At 41.1% G+C, this 18,910-nt stretch overlaps 1 protein-coding gene across 3 annotated transcripts in view; it reads left to right on the top strand.

Annotated features, from left to right (window-relative positions):
* The window catches only part of tnrc6ba (trinucleotide repeat containing adaptor 6Ba), a 166,157-nt gene that overhangs the window by 113,513 nt on the left and 33,734 nt on the right, over positions 1-18,910 (top strand). For all 3 annotated transcript variants that reach the window (XM_052043407.1, XM_052043406.1, XM_052043408.1), the window contains 5 exons: positions 2,526-2,864; positions 4,656-7,082; positions 11,345-11,529; positions 15,517-15,591; positions 17,291-17,339. In XM_052043407.1, the coding sequence (XP_051899367.1) occupies positions 2,526-2,864; positions 4,656-7,082; positions 11,345-11,529; positions 15,517-15,591; positions 17,291-17,339 (3,075 nt within the window). The remainder of the gene's footprint in view (positions 1-2,525; positions 2,865-4,655; positions 7,083-11,344; positions 11,530-15,516; positions 15,592-17,290; positions 17,340-18,910) is intronic.

Raw genomic sequence — 18,910 nt, 5'->3', positions numbered from 1 at the left:
CATACTGTTGAATGCCTGGTCTCAGTGGGCCAACACCCTGCATCAATGAACTAAGCACAGCAGCACACTGTTACTTTAGCATTTTGAGGTAGTTCCAAGTACAGTGCACCCTCATTATAACAGACTCTGTCAATGCAGATTGTTCCCTCGATCTTTGCTGACCATGATGGATTTTCAACTGAGGGGAGCTTGCATCTCTGGATGATAAACTACCTGGCTCAAAATGAGAGGGCTTTACTATAGTGTGGTTTGCAGTGTGATATACAAGCAGTCCACAATACTGCAGTAATCCATCCCCTATAAGTAAATGTTGTACATTATCCATTTGGAAATGAAAAGATGTGGCTCCTGGAAAATTGAAATATAACTAGAAATGTACAGAAGATCCTTCATCCAAAGGGCTCTATACTACAAACCTTTCAGTTGGAAACCTTTTGCTTCACTGTTTCTGAAGAACTGCATTTTCTTTCATGAGTGTTGGGAACCTTTGATAGACTTTTATTTGTGATTCCAACCCTGATGCAAATTGTATCTATTAAATGGTGGTTCCCCTTAAAGCTGTATTCTGTAAACCTTTTCTCTGTGTGAATCTCTGAGTTATATATTTTGAAACCCAGTGGCTCTGTGCAAGACGTGTATGTATAACTTTTGCTAACCAGGGGAGTACAAGGTTTTTTTCCTCTTTCCTGTTCTTCTTATGCAATTGTTGTGTTGCACTTTTCCCCTCTGGTTCAAACAAATATTTTAACCTCATAACTCTCTTCTATGCTAGATTTTTTTCCTTCTCTATCCATTCTTCTCCATTCAGAACCTCATCCCATTTAATGGTCCCTGTCTCCATTAGGACGTTCTCTGGAACACCGGGCATGGAAGCAACAACTTATGCAGAAAGGGAGAGCCAAAGATGTTAGCTAAAGAGTAATCTTTGTGCTGCTGTTGCAGAGCTCCTCAAGGCCGGTTAAGGGTAGTAATAATTAAAGACTGGGGAGCTGATCATCAGCTACATTTGGTAATGAGGGAGAAAATGGAATGGGGCAGGAGTAGGACATTTAATCCTTTGGGGTTGCTTTGCCATTCAGTAAGATTGTGGCTGATTCTCTACCTAAACTCTGCAAGTAAGAGGTTGGAGATCAGAAGGAATTGCGGTAAATCTTTGGAAATGTCAGGCTGCAACAGAAATAGATGCAGGAGGTATTTTGCTTCTAGAGGCAGTCACTGATCTGTGTGTTTCCAGCTTTTTCTATTTTATGTCCATTGGCTCCTTATCACTGAGAGGTTCAGTAGTTTCTCTGCCTTAATGCTTGGGTGATATCAGCAGTTCAGATTTAAATGCATATTCTGAAATCCTGTGGGATGTAGACGGGTGTGAAGAAATCAATCATAGGTTTTCTCTGAGTGAGTGCTGTTGATAACTGAGCACTGTTGATAACTGAGCTTACACCTTTAGTCTCAGATGGATCCCATTTTCATCTTTCTAGCTGCTAATCCATAAATTATTTGTACAGATAGCTCCATTCGGTTGGCAATTTCTGGAATTCTTTTCCTCTTTAAACTTTTTAAAAAAAACTATTGTTAGCATTTCATATCCTGTCCTAAATGAATTTGACTGGCATTAGTACATGCTCCCCATAAATTTAGTGCTCAAAGGTATTAAAAACATCAGTGCAACCTTGCAGTGGCAGTGATTTGCCTGACCAAAAATTTTTTTATCTTAGGTCTGGAGTTGCTTAGTAAAGTTTGTTAATCTGTCAACAAAGCTTCAAACGTCTTGCCTATCTTAGCGAGTTATTACACATAGTTGATAAGGATAAGCTTGAAAATTTGCCATCCCATTTTATTTCACACTCGCATTTGAGGTTGGTGACTTTTGTAAATACAGCAATCAGTTTGCAAACAGTATGATCACAGGTAACCACAGTGTAATGAGTGGTCAATTTATCTGATGTGTTTTCACTAACTATTGTTGCCGTAAAGAAAAACTTGCATTCATATAGTATTCTAAAAGACTTCAGGACATCCTCAAAATCTTGACAGCAAATGATTTACTCTTGAAATGTAAATTATTGTTGTAATACTCACTGAATGCTGCTCTTTCATTAGTGCCATGGGGTAATCTCATTTTAAAACTGCATCTGAAAACCAGTGCTTCTGATTGTATGTCACTCCTTCAAAGTTTAGTTGACATGTTAGCCTAGACTGTGTGTTCAAATCCTGGAGTGGGACATGAACCCACACCTTTTTTTGAGACAAGATAACATTTAAGTTTGTTTTCTTCATTGTCAGTGGACCCAGTGGAGTTAATTTTTGTCTGCATTTGTGTTGGGTGCACCTTGTCAATTTCCTTCATGACCGTGAATACTTCATTTAGTTAGACCAACCTTTCATATTTAGTTAAACCTGGCACAATATTAAAAGTTTTTATTTCTCTTCTCTAATCCTGAAGAAATTATTTAATGTCCATTCTCTATTTTCATATACCTGAATTTCCACTGGCTAATTGTCCTAAATACCTTTTTTTTCCCTAGTGCCCGAAGCGACGAAGCCAAGCCTAAGCCAGCCTCCAACTGCCACCTCAGTTGGCAGTGTTCCAACACCAGCCGGCAACGGTGGTAACAATGCCAAAAGGGCGGTGGCCACCAACGGCCAGCCACAGAACGCCGCCCGCTATCTGCCCCGTGAGGTGCCTCCTCGATTTCGCCAGCAAGAGCACAAAGTGTTACTAAAACGTGGTCAGCCCCCTCCACCTTCCTGTGGACTTCTTGGAGGTGGGGCGGGGCCTCCTGGGTTGCCAGGATCAAACCCTGGCACTGCACAACCATTGACGCAACCCAACGGTCCACTGCAGCACGGCAGTACACCAGTGGGTAAGTAGGGGCAATTAGTTTTCAACTTTTGATGGTTTTATAAAAAGTGGCACTCAGAGTGGTGAATATTGGATTTCTTTTCAAGGTTGTTCCTTAACTGATTTTGCATTAGCAGTACTGTAAAACCCTGTTCAATTCTAGCTAATGTCCATGAGGTGACTGTTAGTGATACGTTCCTGAGACAAGGTCACGCAACAAAGGAGGTAAAAGAAGAGTGTAGTCCCTTTGTGCCAATCGCATCCACAGTATGCAAGAACTGTTTCCTCACCTAGTAGAATTGTTGACTTTTGTATCAATTTGTGGAAATAGGATATTTATCACCAATGGAGGACAGACCATGAATGTGGGCAACCTTTGATACTTTCTGTCTGTAGAAGAAAAGTATTGTAAACCAAAGTTATAACTGCTCACTTCATGATGGTGGTTGCAGCCAGCTGCACACTTGTTTTGTGAGTTTTCTCCTCTCCTGCGGTGGCTCTCTCGGTGTTCAATTCCATAAGCAGCAGGTAATCATTAATATCTCCCGAGATGGCCATTCCTCCTTTAAATAATTCTTGATTATGAACAATTGTTGGGCCATTTAACTTGGTGCCAGCCTTTCAACAATATTTACTGAATAGTAATCTGGAGAAGGAAATTAGATTGTAATCAAAAAAGTGAAACCAGTTAGACGCAATCAAAGAGGTAGGTTGGGGGAAGGGGAAGGGATGAACTATCCAAATCAGCTGCTCCTAATTGAAATGAGCAGCAAGTTATATCTGGCTGGAACACTGTATCTACTGGTTCTTCCTGCATTCCACAGGCACAGACGGGCTTATTGTAACACCTTTTGTCTTGCCTCAGTCTTAGCTGGAATCAGCTAGTTTTCCATAAATTAAAGATCCAACCTGGGACTTTGTGGTATGTTTAGTTCAATACACTACAAGACACTGTCCTTTTTTCACCTTGTCCATTAGGGGAATTGCAATTTAAAAAAAATAAGTTACATAAGTATTATTTTTCTCCCCACTTATCACCTCTGTTTGTTAAATGGAGTTTTATAGATCTGTATTCACTTTGACAGAAACATGGAAAACACCATTTTACACAGATTATCCTCATTTAAATAACGTAACCGGATCCAGTCTGGAGTCTTTGAGAGCCCAATTGGATAAACTGATTATAACTCCAAGTTCAAATGTTCATGTCCTGGCCTTGGGTGAAATAACAGGAATCAATCAAATTTTATGGTTGTTGTGCCCATCTTTCCCCCGTGTTTGTTGCAGCAACATATCAATGATTTGTTCATGAGATCAATATTCTGGATGTTCGTGGTTGGATCTTAGTTCAGTTGGTCATGCCCCTGCATATGCCAGTTGCTGAAATTTAATGGGTATCAATCTCTCAGTGGTTCTAGCTAATGCTGTTCATTTCTTGGCAACCAAGATTTATTCTGGATTATTAGCTTTTTTTGTTTAGCATGCTTCAAGATGGTTTTAGGTTTCTTGAATCTTTGGTATTTAACTTGGATATAAAAGTTCTCATTGTTAACAAAGTTTAAGATGGATTTTTCCTTCTCTGTTTTTTCTTTTCAAAGACTAAAAGATTAATCTTATCTAGTGTCTTTGGTTGTGTGTTGGTAGATGGTTTATTTTATTTATGTTCCCTCTTTTTTAATTACCTAGCAAGTATATATTCTCTCTGTCAATTATGTTCAACATTAATATTAAAAAGCCTGTTCAAATATAAATTTACATCTTTCTCATTAGATATTTCAGGAGGTGGTTATTTGTATTTTGTTTTCTTTTGTAGACGCAAACCCTGGGGGTGCTGGTTCAAATTATGCAAATTCTCCTTGGGGTTCTGGATCATCCAGCACTGACCCTAACCACGGCTGGGATAAGTTAATCGTAGACGGGTCTGATATGGAGGCTTGGCCTTGCATCACAGGCAGAGACTCTGAGTCGGCTTCGGAACACGTAGATAACGAAGGTGCCTCAAACCTTGGCTCTGAGAAGAGCCTGCCACCTGGAAGTGGCGCTGCCAGGAGTTGCAAAGGAGCTGCAAATCAGTTCGCTGCTGGGAGCGGAAAGAATGAATGTAAATTGGGGGCCTGGAACATGGGCCTTGTGCCTAAACCCAGTCATGCATCTTCCATCTCTTCGGAGAGCAAAGACGGACTTAACAATTGGAAAAACTTGAGCAGCCCCGATGGAGCTGGCCTTGGGTTGACCTTGAACCCAAATATCAACCCATCGGCCTGGCCAGTATTGGGCCAGGAGGGCACTTCTGGAAAAGGGACTTTGGAGACGGACATTTCGAGCTCCAGTGCACAACTTAGTGCAGTAGGTCAAAGCCCTAGGGATCAGGATGGTACTTCTACAAGCGCCTGGGCAAAACAGTCTAAAACGGAGAATGCGGGTGTTACATGGAATGCTTCTGTTGGAGAACAGCCTCAAGCTCTTAACACTGATGGACCAAATAATGGCGACACTAACTCTTTGAATGCAAGCTCACAGAGCACTGGGAACCCTTTGCAAAATAAGGGAGTGTCTGAAACAACAGGGAATGGGACCTGGAACATGCCCTTAGGAATGAGTTTGGGAAACCCCTTGGTTTTGAATCAATCTGTGAGCACTGAAGCCTCATCCGAAGGCAGTATTAGAGGAACTATGGAGGGACGGGCAACTGGGGGTACTTGGAATACAGTTTGGGGGTCTTCTGGAACTGATTCCATTTCTGGACAAAATGGTACAGGAGCTAATGGCAATAATGGACGCAGTGGCGATGATGCAGCAAAAAATGGCTCTGGTATGAAACAATTATTGGTGAACAGATCAAGAACTGAATCATGGGACAATAATGGTGGATCCTGGGACTCTGAGACACAAGACCCCAACAAAGCAAAAAACTGGGGTAAAGGGAACAGAACAGCATCTGGTAGTGCTCAGGGTTTGTGGGGTCAACAGCCAGGGACTGATAATCGGTCAGAAGGAGATTGGGTTGGCTCTACTAATGAACAGAATTGTGGCACAGGCGGATGGGACAATCACAGGGCAAATCCCCTCCCAGAAAACCAAGGAGAGAATGCCCAAATTTCCAACTGGGCAAAGGCCTCTAGTTCCACTGGGAGTGACTCTGGTAGTCGAAACAACAACAAAAAGGGAGGCTCCGACAACCACCCAGGAGGACGGCGCTTAAACAAGGCTGATCATCCTGACCAAGAGGAAGTATTGCAAAGTGTAATGAACAGGGCTGATCTGGACCCGAGAGTGTTGTCAAACACTGGGTGGGGCCAAACTCAGATAAAGCAGAACACAATTTGGGATGTCCAGGAGTCGCCCAGGAATGAGAGGCGCACTGACAAAGGAACAGAAGGGTGGGAGAGCACTGCCACTCAGAGCTCTAACTCAGGGGGCTGGGGCGAAGGGCCCAGTCAAACCAGTCACTGCACCTCTGGGTGGGGAGATGCTCCGCAGTCTTCAAACATGGAGTGGAAGGATTCAAAGGCTCCAAGTGGATGGGTGGACCCAAAGAATAGTCAAGGTTGGGGAGGTGGAACACCAGAAGAGAAAGCACCATCTTGGAATGATGGGCCTAGAATCAAGGAACCAGGTTGGGGTGCAAGACAGCAACAAACTCAAGGATGGCCTGCCAATAATGGCTGGGGCGATGGAAGTGGACAACCAGCTGAACAACCAAAATCAGGTGGCTGGGACAGTTCGAACCCGAGGTGGGGTGAGAGTGGCCGTGGTGATGTAGGATCTTGGGGGGGTGGCAGTAGTTCTAATCCTAATCAAAGAGGTGGGTGGGAGGACCCCCCAAGACACCAGGGATGGGGTGAGCCATCCAAAGCGACCACTTCTAATTGGAACAAGCAGCAAGATGTGTCTGGTTCCTGGGGCACTGCCTCTGCTAGTAACCGACAGTCTGGACCAGGTTGGGGCTCTGCGCCTGTGCCACCTATGCCCTCTTCTGCTGTTCCAGCTGCAACCATCCCAACTTTGCCAAAGGAGGAAGAACCTACTGGATGGGAAGAGCCTTCACCGCAGTCCATCTCCCGAAAGATGGAGATTGATGACGGCACCTCAGCCTGGGGTGATCCCAACAGCTACAACTATAAGAATGTGAATCTGTGGGACAAAAACTCTCAAAGTGAGAGCTCTGGAAGTGGGCCGATGCCACGGGAGCAGAACGCATCAAATGCGGTTACAGGACGAGGTTCCACATCAAGTTCTGGTAAGCTTGTTATTTGTACATTCTACCACTTTTTGCATCTGAATGTACAAACTGTTGATTTGTGTCACAAGTTCAGTGGTGCCTCACTTTATGCAAGTATGGGGGCATTTAATGTACTCTTTACATTTTTGGTCTCCCTAATAAAGATTAAACTTTGAGTCAATGCAACATGGTTTAACTTGATTCCTAGGATGAAGGAATTGTTACCTGAGGAATGATTGCTCTGGAATTACTGGAGTAGTTTTGCAGATTGGGAGGTGATCCCATTGAGACATTCAGTATGATGAGAGGTGTTGACAGGGTAGAAGCTGAGATGCTGTTTGCCCTGGTTGGAGAGTCTAGAAATAGAGGGCATTGTCTCAGGATAATTAATTTAGAATATAGAGGTGCAGACATTTCTTTGAGAGTTATGAATCTTGGGTACACTGTACCCCATTGGGTGCTCAGTCGTTCAGTGTATTGATGGCTGAGATTGATAAGTTTTGGCCAATAAGGGAATCAGAAGGTGAAAATAAGAAAGTGGGTGAGTGCTGGGGCTTGAATGACTGCGTGGCCTACACCTGTTCCTTGAATTTTTATCATATTTTGCTTTTGTAACAAAAAAACTAAGAGCCAGATCACTTGATATTCTGGTAGATAAAAGCATGCTGTTAAGGTACAGCATTAAGTTTTACAGGTCAAGAAACTTCCATGTTTGTCTCCCAGAATTGAGCATGTTTTTTTGACAGGGCAGAAACTTGGTTAGTGTTTTTAAATTTGATCCTTATCTTGTGATACCTTCTGGGAATTACCTATGTGCAAAGGTAAAAATCCTGTTTGCCCTTTGTCTATGAATGGTCTGCCAGTACCTGCTGTCTAAACTTGAATACATAGTAACCAGCTGGACACTGTATTAATGAGCTTCCAGCAAACTATACATTCATAACCGAGTCCAGAGAAGGGAGAAAACACAATGCTCTTTCATTGAATATTAGGATTTAATATTCTTAACCTTCGTGGAGTTAAGTTCCAACCATCATTATATGATGATAATAGTCTTGAGAAATGATAATGTACTGAGATAATAAAGATTTTAATTAGTGCTTGGGTTTCAATATTTTGGTTCAGAGCTCACTATCATAACAAGTTCTCAGATTGTGGATTGATCTGTCATTGGTCACTGCAACTGAGCCTTGTTGTCCAGGGAGATTCCAGACTTGCTGCTATATTGGCATGGCCCTTGGGCCAGGGTAGAGAAAAATTGCCATCGTAATCTGTGATCTCCACGATGCCCATTCTTAAATGGAAATTCAGAACAGAGCAATGCACTCCTTGTGGGAGCTTTCCATGCATAAATTGGCATAGTGGCTGTAATTTCCTACCTTACCACAGTGGTAATTGTTTCAAAAGTGCTTCATTGCCCTGAATTTCTTTACAGTATTCTGAAAGGAAGGTGCTTATAAGTCTATGTCCTCACTTCATTAACTCACAAATTATTTACTGTGTTGAGACCATCTTAATTTGCATCAATCACCTTGTAAACTGGATTTTTTCCCCCAGTTTTTAATACAAATTAACAAATTTGGTAACTGCACATCTTGGGGAGGTCTCCCCTAATTTCTTGACACCAAAATTGTGTCAATTTTGTATTTGTGATCTGTGCTTCATTTTAAGAAACTTTGCATGTGATTGTTGCCCTTGTCCGAGTAACTACTTCATTCTGACTCTCCCATTATCCTCTGAATTACAACTGCAAGAAAAGTTGGCAGCAGGTGCAGACTGATGCCAGGAAGTCCGAGCTGCAGTATATGCATACACAGGCTTCTTTGTATCCTACAAGTTGTACCTCCCTTTGCTGGGAAAAGAATCTCTGGATTCCATATGGATGTTGCAATTTTCTATCTGATCACAATAGCCAACAGAAGAGATCCTGTTTTTTTGAATCTTGAGTTGGTGTGCATTTTGATTAAATGAAGTAACCATAATTGAAAATTTGTGTTTAAATCTGAGTCAGCTGTTTACTTTGGGCTTTCAACAAAATACTGTAGAAAGTATTACTAATCCCTTCCTACTGGTCAATGGAAGATTTTTCAAAAGAATTTTTCAAAAAAATGTTATTAACATGGCTTGCTGTCATTTGTAGTAAACTGACATCCCCTGCAGCAATGCTCACATCTTTTGAGCTTAAAATACACAGAGAACCCTTGAATTTGGCTGCCTTAGCTAAATGGAAAGATCCTATCTTTCATGTAACGTGTGCTTGCCTGCAGTATTTCCTTTAACAATAGTGACCATTGCAAGCTGAATTTATTTTTCTGGTGTATTGTTCGCAGTTCCATGGGGATACTCAACTTTGCTTTCCTAAATATCAGCACTCTGCAATGCAGTTGTGAGGCAGCAGGCAAAGCTTAGTGCCCCTTTATAAAGGGGAATGGAAAATGAGACAGTGTTTCAGCCACTGCCATTCTTTTTTTTAATCCTTTTTTTGGGTTTGAAGGAATTACTTAAGAGCAGGGGTAGTGAATTACGTCAACATCTGTACATCTGCTGATCAATACAGGACATTTTGGTACTTTGCTTTTTTTCATATTCATAAGAGTTCTCAGATTTTTAAGATACCTCAATGACTCTGAAATGTTCACTACTCATCAGTTAAATAAAACATTTTTCAGTCTCACTTAACAGATCCTTCCCTTTCCTCCATTTCCATACATGAGGAGTACACCAGAATGAATGGAACAGTGGAGCATTACTAACTGAGGGGAGCTGGAGTGGGAGGATTAACTGGGTTGGTTGTTGGAATTTAGGGAAGGTCATGCTACAGAGGTGGAGGGATGTGTAGGGTGCTAATTGCTAGCTGCGGGTGCTGGATGAGGGTAATTTGGCCAAGGTAGAGGAGAAAGCTTGATCTGAGCATTAAATCCACACCAGAATGGCAACATAATAAGACAAATGGTGAGATCAGCAGAAGATGTTAAGGATTTGCTTCTGATCTAAATATTAAAATTCCAGCAACTTGACTTGTCAGCATTCAAAAGGTTTTGTCTTGTTGGGCTAAATGATTTGAAAACCTTTAGTTGTATTTATTTTAATTATTGAATATGAGAAGCAAACTGACCTCTATGGCTGCCATTCCGTGCCTTTCCCCACAGCTTTAGCCCCAATCTGCTCAGCTGAAAGACCATTGGTTAAGGGCATATCTGTAAGGCCAAACGCACATAAAACTGAAAGTTTGCTAGTGCTTCATTTCCAAAACTACACTTAAAAAAAAATAGCCACTTCAGCAATCTGCTCACCAGAAGGCTGCTGGGATTCTCAGAATTATGTTTCTTTGATGAGGAAAAGAGATTTCCTACAAGTGCATTCAGTCCACTGATTTGTTACAAAGTTGCACAACTAATGCAACAGCATGAAAAGAGATTATACCTCTGTTGGCATGCACCTGAGTATAAAAGTGGGTGTGTAATATATGAATTGAATGAATGTTATATCACAGTGAATATTATACAACGGTGTGAATAAGAGATTGGAGCTGCATCATCTGTGCTCCATGTGCAGGAAGTCACACAAGTAGAGCAATGACTGTTCATGTAAAATACTAAAAAAAAAGGCTTTAAAATCCATTAAAACTTGGAATTTCAAGTTGCAATGAAGGTCATTCTGCCTGTCATAGATTAGGTCTTTCAAACACAGCTTGATAACAGGCTACCTATGCTTAATTTGGAAGTTTCTGGAATTACTGAAGTTGGGCTTCATACCATGATGTAGTTTTCCTGTCCATTGCTTAATACTTTCTCAGCAAGATGTTTGGATTCAGTGTACTGGTGCATAGCTTCAGTGAGCTTGAGTAACCTAGTTATCTCACTGAGGCTGGGAATCCCTGATCACCTGCTGTTTCTATTTACTTGATCAATTGAAATACTAAACAGAGGATGTTTTAGTTGTACTTTTTAAAAGCCAATTCAGCATTTAGGACTAATGCCAATGTTTCATGCACCTAGAAATTGTTTGTTTTTAGCTGTGTATAACTTTCCTTTTTAACTCTAATTTTGTTAGCATTCTTTCAAACAGTTGATCAATTGCTGTGGGAATTTTTTTCCTTTTCTCAGACTTCCACGCCTGATAGCTGACTTGGAACCTTCTTGTTCTGTTGCAGTTATTTATCGCCTTAGATGGTTGAGTGATCAGGAACTTGCGTCCAGTGATTTTTGTTTCTTTGGAAGTTAATTTATAAATTGTTTTAAATTCTTCTGAGGTTTAAAATGCTGAATGTGTCCTTTCAGGTTCAAAATCAATGCAGGATGGGTGGGGAGGTGGTGATCGACCTGCTGTGGCAAATGCTCGTCCCCCAAGCTGGGAGGAAGAAGATGATGGTCCAATGGGCCTGTGGAACAGTACTGGAACTCAGGAGAGTAGTTCACCCTACAACTCATCTAACTGGACCTCAGGCGGGAAGAAAATTCACAAGGTAAGAAAGGAAAAGTTGTGAAGATGAGCAGATTGTAAAATATCTTCTCATTTTTGGGAACCTGATTCCAGTCCACTGTCTAAACAGAAGCTGTGGCAGCCTCTTGCTTTGTGTGCTGTTCCCTACTGTGCCATTTGGTTCTTGGAAAATTTAATTTACTTAATAGTTTAAGCAAACAGTAACATCTGTGTGACTTAACCTCTGTATTTGATGTATCATTTGATGGCACTAATGCATTGTCAAGCAAAAAGGAAGTCTAGCAATTGTGTGTGTGGGGGGGGTGTGTGTGGTTGGGAAGGTTTGGAAGTACCTTAGATTTGCTGTCATCTGCAAAAAGTTCAAGTCAGGAGATCCCAGGTAATGTAACTTGTTCACTTGCCAACTTGCTGGGAACCTCCCAGTTGTATTTCAAGTTTTCAGCTTACGCAGTCTCTCCTCCCCCCCACTACTCCCCCCCCCCCAATTTATGGTTACAACAACTAGAAAACCCAATCTGACATGTAGGGTGGGGGAGAGGAGGTTTGCAAAAGAGTTCTGAATGTTTTAACAAATCATTTTTAGGTGCACAATGTGAGGTTGTGCAGTTTCCGAGATGGTGCAGAGTTATATTTTTGTACAAAGATAGATATGTAAGTAACAGAAACAAACTGAGTAATATCATCCCCTTTCTTTGAGTGTGGATTTCAAATAAGGTCCAAGAAATTGGTCATATTTTCTGATGCAGTTCTAGCTAAGATCATTTATTTCTATTGTATAGTGTTAGGCTGTTGAAGGCGTACCTTTGAATTTAATTCATTGTTTCTTTAAAATATGTAAATGCACAGGTGGGATTGTCATGCACATGTTCTTTATGAGCCACAAACCTGGTGGGGTGAATATTTGCAATAGTGCAAAGCATGTCTAGCTTTCTCAAGGTGTTGGATCTTTATTAGTGGTACTGCCAAAATAGATATTACAGTAATAAAGCTTTACCAGTTTTCAAAATAATTGCAAAAACTAAACTCATTTAGGCGGTCAGATCATTTTTTGTTGTGTGCTGAAATTGTGCATCATTTGTATTTCTGATTTATCAGTGCTGCTAAAAACTTGTGTAATTTGGATCACAGTAGGATTTGTGCAGAGTTTTGTTTAAATTGGTAAACAGATTGGAGGATTGCAGTGAATATTATTTCATCTGAATCCTGGCACTGTACAAGTGCAACTCAGACTAATGAGCTGAGCAGTTGCTATTATGCTAGCAATAACAGTGCTCCTCTTGTAGTTTTACTTGTAATTTTTCTGGGCTGCACCACCAACAGTCTGCATGTACTTCAAACAAATTGGTATTAAATTGATTATTTGTTTCCAGTTAGAAAGGGTTGCCTACTTGTGACCTCCGCATTACAGAAGGGTTGCGTTCCTAGAGAACAACCTGTTTCCTAACGCGAGGCTGTGTCATCTGTGCATGTGTCAAGAAACACGAGTCGAAAAAAAATCTTGTTTATTTACTTTTTCACATAAATTCAGTGAGTGAATTTTATTCCCTATCTCAAATTTTTGGGTAGTGATTTGTGAATTCTGTAAGGATGAATTTCTGTAATCTGAATGTCCATAACATGGGGGTCACCTGTATTGTGAAGAAATGGCAGTTCTGAAGTAATATGGCTAACAGGGGAAATAAGAGCAAAGAAGGCCATTTATCGTCTCAAGTCTACTGCATCATTCGCTACCCACTAGACCCATCCCATTCAATACTCTCAAACGTCATGTTCCCAAAAGGTCATCTTTCATTTGTGTAATCTCCAGTAATGAGGGCTTTCCTGCAACTGAGACTGCTTGTTTCCAGAAGGTCTTTAACAAGGTGCTACATAAAACACTGATACACAAGATAAGAGCTATGTATATTAATGTGTTCACACAGAAGACACAAGTCTGTTTCAGGCTAAAAGGATGTCACTAGTGGAGTGCTCCAAGGATTGGCTCTTGTCCCTTGATTATTTACTATCTATATTTAATGATTTGGAGGAGATGGAAAAGTACAAGGCATCAGAGTTTTCTGATGCCATGAAAACAGCTAGGAGGGCATGCTGTAATGAGGATATTTATACTCTGTTGCAGGACATAGGTTAAGTGAGTGGTGAAAACTTGGCAGATGGAGTTTAATGTGGGAAAGTGGAGATCATACACTTTGGCAAGAAGAAATGAAGAGACATCTAATTGCAAATGAGCGACGTAGAGAGGTCTAGGTGTTATTGTGTGTGAATCGCAAAGGTTTAGTAGGCAGATGCAGCAAGTGGTTAGGAAAGCAAATGGCACATTGGCTTTTATTGCAAGGGATTTGGAATTTAGAAATAGAGAAGTATTGTTATAATTGTACAGGATGATGATGAGCTCGCACCTGGAATACCCTGATTTAAGAAAGATATACTAGGAATGATACTATCCAGAAAGGATCCTCTTGGCTAATTCTATCCTATCACAAACGGCTAAAGAAATTGGATATGTACTCTTTTAAGTTAGAAGAATAAGGGGTGATCTTATTAAAGCAAATAAGATCCTAAGGGAGCAGGGTATAAGATGTTTCTGTTAACCAAAGAGAGTCAAAGCAAGGGACGCAGTTACAAGATTAGGGGGCAGCCATTTATAACTGAGGTGCGTAGGAATTTCTTCCTGCGGAGGTTGTTGAATTTACTGGAATTGTCTACCACAGAGGGTTGTGCAGGCTTGATTCACTGGAGGTATTTAAAGAGGAAGTAGGTCACTTTTTGACTTCATTGACAATTGAGGTCTATGTGGATCTGGCACAGAAGAGCAGTTGAAGCCTGGGGCAGACTAGCTGTGGTTGTATTGAATGGTGGGGCAAGCTTGAGGGGTCACGTGGTCTGTTCCTGCTCCTGTTTTCTTGTGTTCTGTACATTCGAATGATGATGCAACAATAACAGTTTGACTTTATATAGCAAATGTCAAATTTTTCACGACCCTTTTAAAGAATTGATACTTTGTAAGATAAAAAGATTCTCACCAAAATCTTAGTCAAAGAAGTATATTTTGAAACCAGCTGTGAAGTGAACAAGGGTCTGGAAGGCTTTGGGGTGAATTGCAGAGTCCAGAGCCTAGACACTGAAGCACGGCAGTCAGTGATGGAGCAATTCAGTTCGGGGCAGTTAGGTGAAAGTTGGAAAGTCAAGGACTGAAGGAGGTTGTGGAGGTAGGTAGGGCCGAGAGCATGGAGGGATTTGAACACAAATGTGACTGCTAAAATTTGAGGAATTGATTAACCGGAAACCAGTACAAATTAACAAGTGTGAGTGAATAATTGTACAAAGACTACTCTCTACTTTTATGTTGTGTTCATGCTGCCAGCTCCCAGGGTTGATAGTTCTCAAATATGTTGTTTATAATGGTCTATGGTTTAACATTACATCTAACAGGCATACTGGCTGAAGTAATTTCAGGCTGCACCCTGCCCCTGTTGTGTTATATTAGGTTCTGGTGACGTTACATGGCCTGTGGTAGCTGCTTGGTTCATTGGGGGAAAATGTGCATCCCATGTACTTCATGACAATTTTGTTTCATAAAATGTGATGATAAACCATGAAGAACAATTGGTTTAAATGTACCGATATCACCCATGATAACATTTCTGTCCTGTAATTTCAGGGAAATGACTTTCCCTTTTGCAAGTTTTAGACTGCCTTTTCTGCAAAAAGGAAATGACGTTGAAAAAAAGCAAATTGCGAAGTAATCCTTTTTGTGACCTAGTCCATGAAATTAGGCAAGACTTGTAAATTTTCAAGGTACCTATGCAATTCTGGGGAAAGGGGAGAAATGACATTGTAGTTCAGACAGGTTTAAATCAGTTGAATGAAATAATGAAAGACTTTAGCACCAGAAATCTGAAAGATTAGCAAATGCAGAAAATTCACAGCATCAATGTCTGAAATGAAAAGGGCAGCTTAATGGTTTCAACTCAACTGATTTTATTATTATTTTTCCTCTTTCCTCTAGGGCTCCATGAAAGGTGGGAACAATGACACATGGATAAACCCTCTCTCTTCGCAATTTTCCAAAATGGGATTACTGGTAAGAGCAGCTTTACTGAACATGCTGAAGCGCCGATGTACCTGCTTTGCCAGTTAAATTTATCACATTAAGCCTATTGCTGACTAGCCTTATCACTGTAAGCCTCGTGACAAAAAAAGTAGTTTTGTAACAAAAAATAGACTGAAATGATCTGTAGTGCGTTGTTGTGCCATTCAGAACCAAATAAAAATATCATTACAAAGTCATTGCATATTTATTCTCCACTGCAAAAAATAAGTGTTAGTTGTTGCAATGCACAAAACGCAGCAGAAAAGAACCACAAGCTTTGATGTGCAATTCACTTCCTGTGCATTGTCCTTAATTTGTTATCTCAAATTGCACCAACAGTTACTGCCACCACCAGTATTATGTCTTTAGACTCTGAAACTTTAAATTGGTGTTATATAGCTCAAAATGTAACATACTCGGTCTTGCTGAAGCATTAATTTAGATAGAAAAGATCAATAATTATGCCACTGGGTGCTTTTAACACTTCAAATGGACTAAATATAATAATAAAATGATCCAGGAAGATTTATACAGCTCATTTTGTTATGTTTTCTACTACAGCCAACACGGCCTCTATGTCACAAGAGGCTTAGAGTAATGAGGCTTGGTCAGCAGTAGGCTTAATGTTGTAAATTACACACACTAATCCTCATGACGACATTGATCATTACATGATCTGCGGTTCTGCTATGATTATGGCATCCAGTTCAGAGACTCTAAAATCTTGCATTGGCTCATACTTGTTTATTGATTCCTCCAGTCCCTCACAAGACAAATAATTTCTAATCTTTAGCAGTAAAGTTTACTGCCATATTCTGTCACGCAAGCCAGCTGTACTCAGGAGGTGTATACCATAAAATGACAATATTGGGTTACAGGCAGCATTTATTTATTACCTAAAACAGTCTTTAAAATGATTGGGGTTATTTATTTGCTTTAGGGTTATCCCTGTTTGATCCTAGAGATTACAACTGCTAGTTTTCAGCCTGAAGTTTGGGAGGCACTTACTTGGGTTGTTTCTAGTAATACAAACAAAATATGCAAAGGACCTTCAGTTTCTGGGGAGATGCTGAGTAGGAAATTGATAGTAGAGGGTTTTATTTGTTGTATACTTGGGATACAATGTCCAAAAGGAGGCATGAAAGCAGAAGAGGTAAGTCTTAAAGGTTTTGCTGAGTTAGTTACTAATACAGTGTTTTTAATGTGCTTACCATTTGATTCAGAACTGTATTCAGTTTGCTATTTTTCAATAAGGTTTGTGTTGTTGGTTCATAAATGCATATTAGTATATGGAGGAAATACTGTACTTTTTGACTGATCTACCTATGCCTGTACTTATAAATAAGCTAAGAAGTTAAATTGGAAATGGCTGGAGTATCTTTAACTGTAAATCCTTGTTATTTCAAAACACTTAAGTTAATGGTGCATGGGTTAGTTGCTTAATGTTCATCTTTTCAACTGGAGGTCAAATTTAGCCTTTAACAATTGTGTAAAACATTTTTCCTCTTTTGTTGAATAGACAGAAATATACTGAGCCTACACAGGACTAATTATCAAACATTAATGTTTCCTACAGTTTTTGAGATATGATTGTGTTTGAAAGAAATCTAGCAATAAGTGACAACAGGAAACTGATTTTAACAGTTTACTGTTTTATTTGTATTCATGGTATCTTTGCTCTTGTTTGCAGAGGGAGTCTTCTGAAGACAGTGTTGGTAACAAAATGGACTTAACTGTTGGTGAGTATTAAACAGGATATAGATGGGTTATTTCAGGCAGGCAAAAGATTGTAGATCTGGTACTTGTACTAAATTGTACCCTTATCAGCTAACATTCAAGTGATAGACAGTGCTGAAGTTGAAAATTGATGTGATTGCAATCTTACTACCTTTGCTCCTGGATGCTAAATGTTATCTGGATGCAGTTCAGACCTTGATTAATGCTAGAAAAACTCAGCAGGTCAGGCATCATCTCTGAAAGAGTTTCAGGTGGGACCCTTTATCACATGTTTCTCTTTCCACAGAATCTGAATCTGCCTGACTTACTGAGTTTTTCTAGCATTTTCTGTTTTTATATCAGATTTCCTGCATCTGAAGTTTTTGTTTGGATTTTCCGGTCTCAATAACATGGCCCTTCCTTTAAATGGAACCATAAAGTGAGATGGGTCCATAAATTTATCAATATATATGAATGTTAGTCTTCTGCAGCCTGGCTGGCATTCAAGTGGGATTCCACTGCGGCAATTACCTGTTGAGTGCCCAAGCATAATACCACCAATGCCTAGGACACATTGTGCTCCAGTTTTTCTTTTCAGTTTGTTAATAAAGGTAGATCAAGATGTGAGCTGTAAGGTGGTCACAGAATCTCCAAAGAGATATGGATGAGTTGAGCACAAATGCAAGAAAGTAACAGGTGGAGTTTAATGTGAGATTGCTTACTTTTGTATGAAAAATATGAATGATAAACTATTATATGTTGGTGTGCAAAAGATATTGGTGTACTGGTTCATGAAACTCAAAGTAAGAATGCAGATACTGTAGCGGTTGCTACCGCGGAATAAAACAAAACTGTACTCGGAGGATTGCCAAACAGAACTGGTTTATTTTCCCGCCTTGCACGGGCCCTTTAAGGGAGAATGTTCCCGCCCAAAACAACCGGCAATGACGTAAGACCTACGTCATCAGGACTTTCTTCGCGCGCGGGTTCTCCCTGTCGCTCGGAAAGACGAGGCCCGCCGCCATCTTGGGCCTCGTCGCTCCGACGCCGCGCGACCCGACTGCCGAGCCGGTTCGCCCAACTAGACGGTGAGTCGCCACACAACCCCCCCCCCCCCAGAACCGGCGAGACAGTCCCCAAGGTCCGTGGGCTGTGCCAGCTGCCGCTTAGGGGGGCGGCCTCTGCGTCGCGGCAACCTCGACAGGCTGTTGCAGATCCAAATGGGCCGGTTTGAGGCGGTCCGCTGTGAAAACCTGTTCCCTGCCTCCAATGTCCAAAATAAAAATGGATCCGTTATTCCGTATGACTCGGAATGGTCCCTCATATGGTCGTTGCAATGGCGCCCGAGGTGTGCCCCTGCGAACGAAAACAAACTTACAGTCCCGTAGTTCCTTGGGCTGGCAGGATGGGGCTTGACCGTGCCGTGAGGTGGGAATCGGGGCCAAGGCGCCAAGCTTCTCGCGCAGTCTTTGTAGGACTGCTGGGGGTTGTTCCCCTTGGTCCCGAAGGGCAGGTATGAAATCCCCAGGGACAACTAGTGGCGCCCCGTATACAAGCTCAGCTGACGAAGTGCGGAGGTCTTCTTTGGGGGCAG

This window comes from Pristis pectinata, chromosome 33 (genome assembly GCF_009764475.1).
Source record: "Pristis pectinata isolate sPriPec2 chromosome 33, sPriPec2.1.pri, whole genome shotgun sequence".
NCBI lineage: Eukaryota > Metazoa > Chordata > Chondrichthyes > Rhinopristiformes > Pristidae > Pristis > Pristis pectinata.
This window is presented reverse-complemented; position numbering and strand designations above follow the sequence as displayed.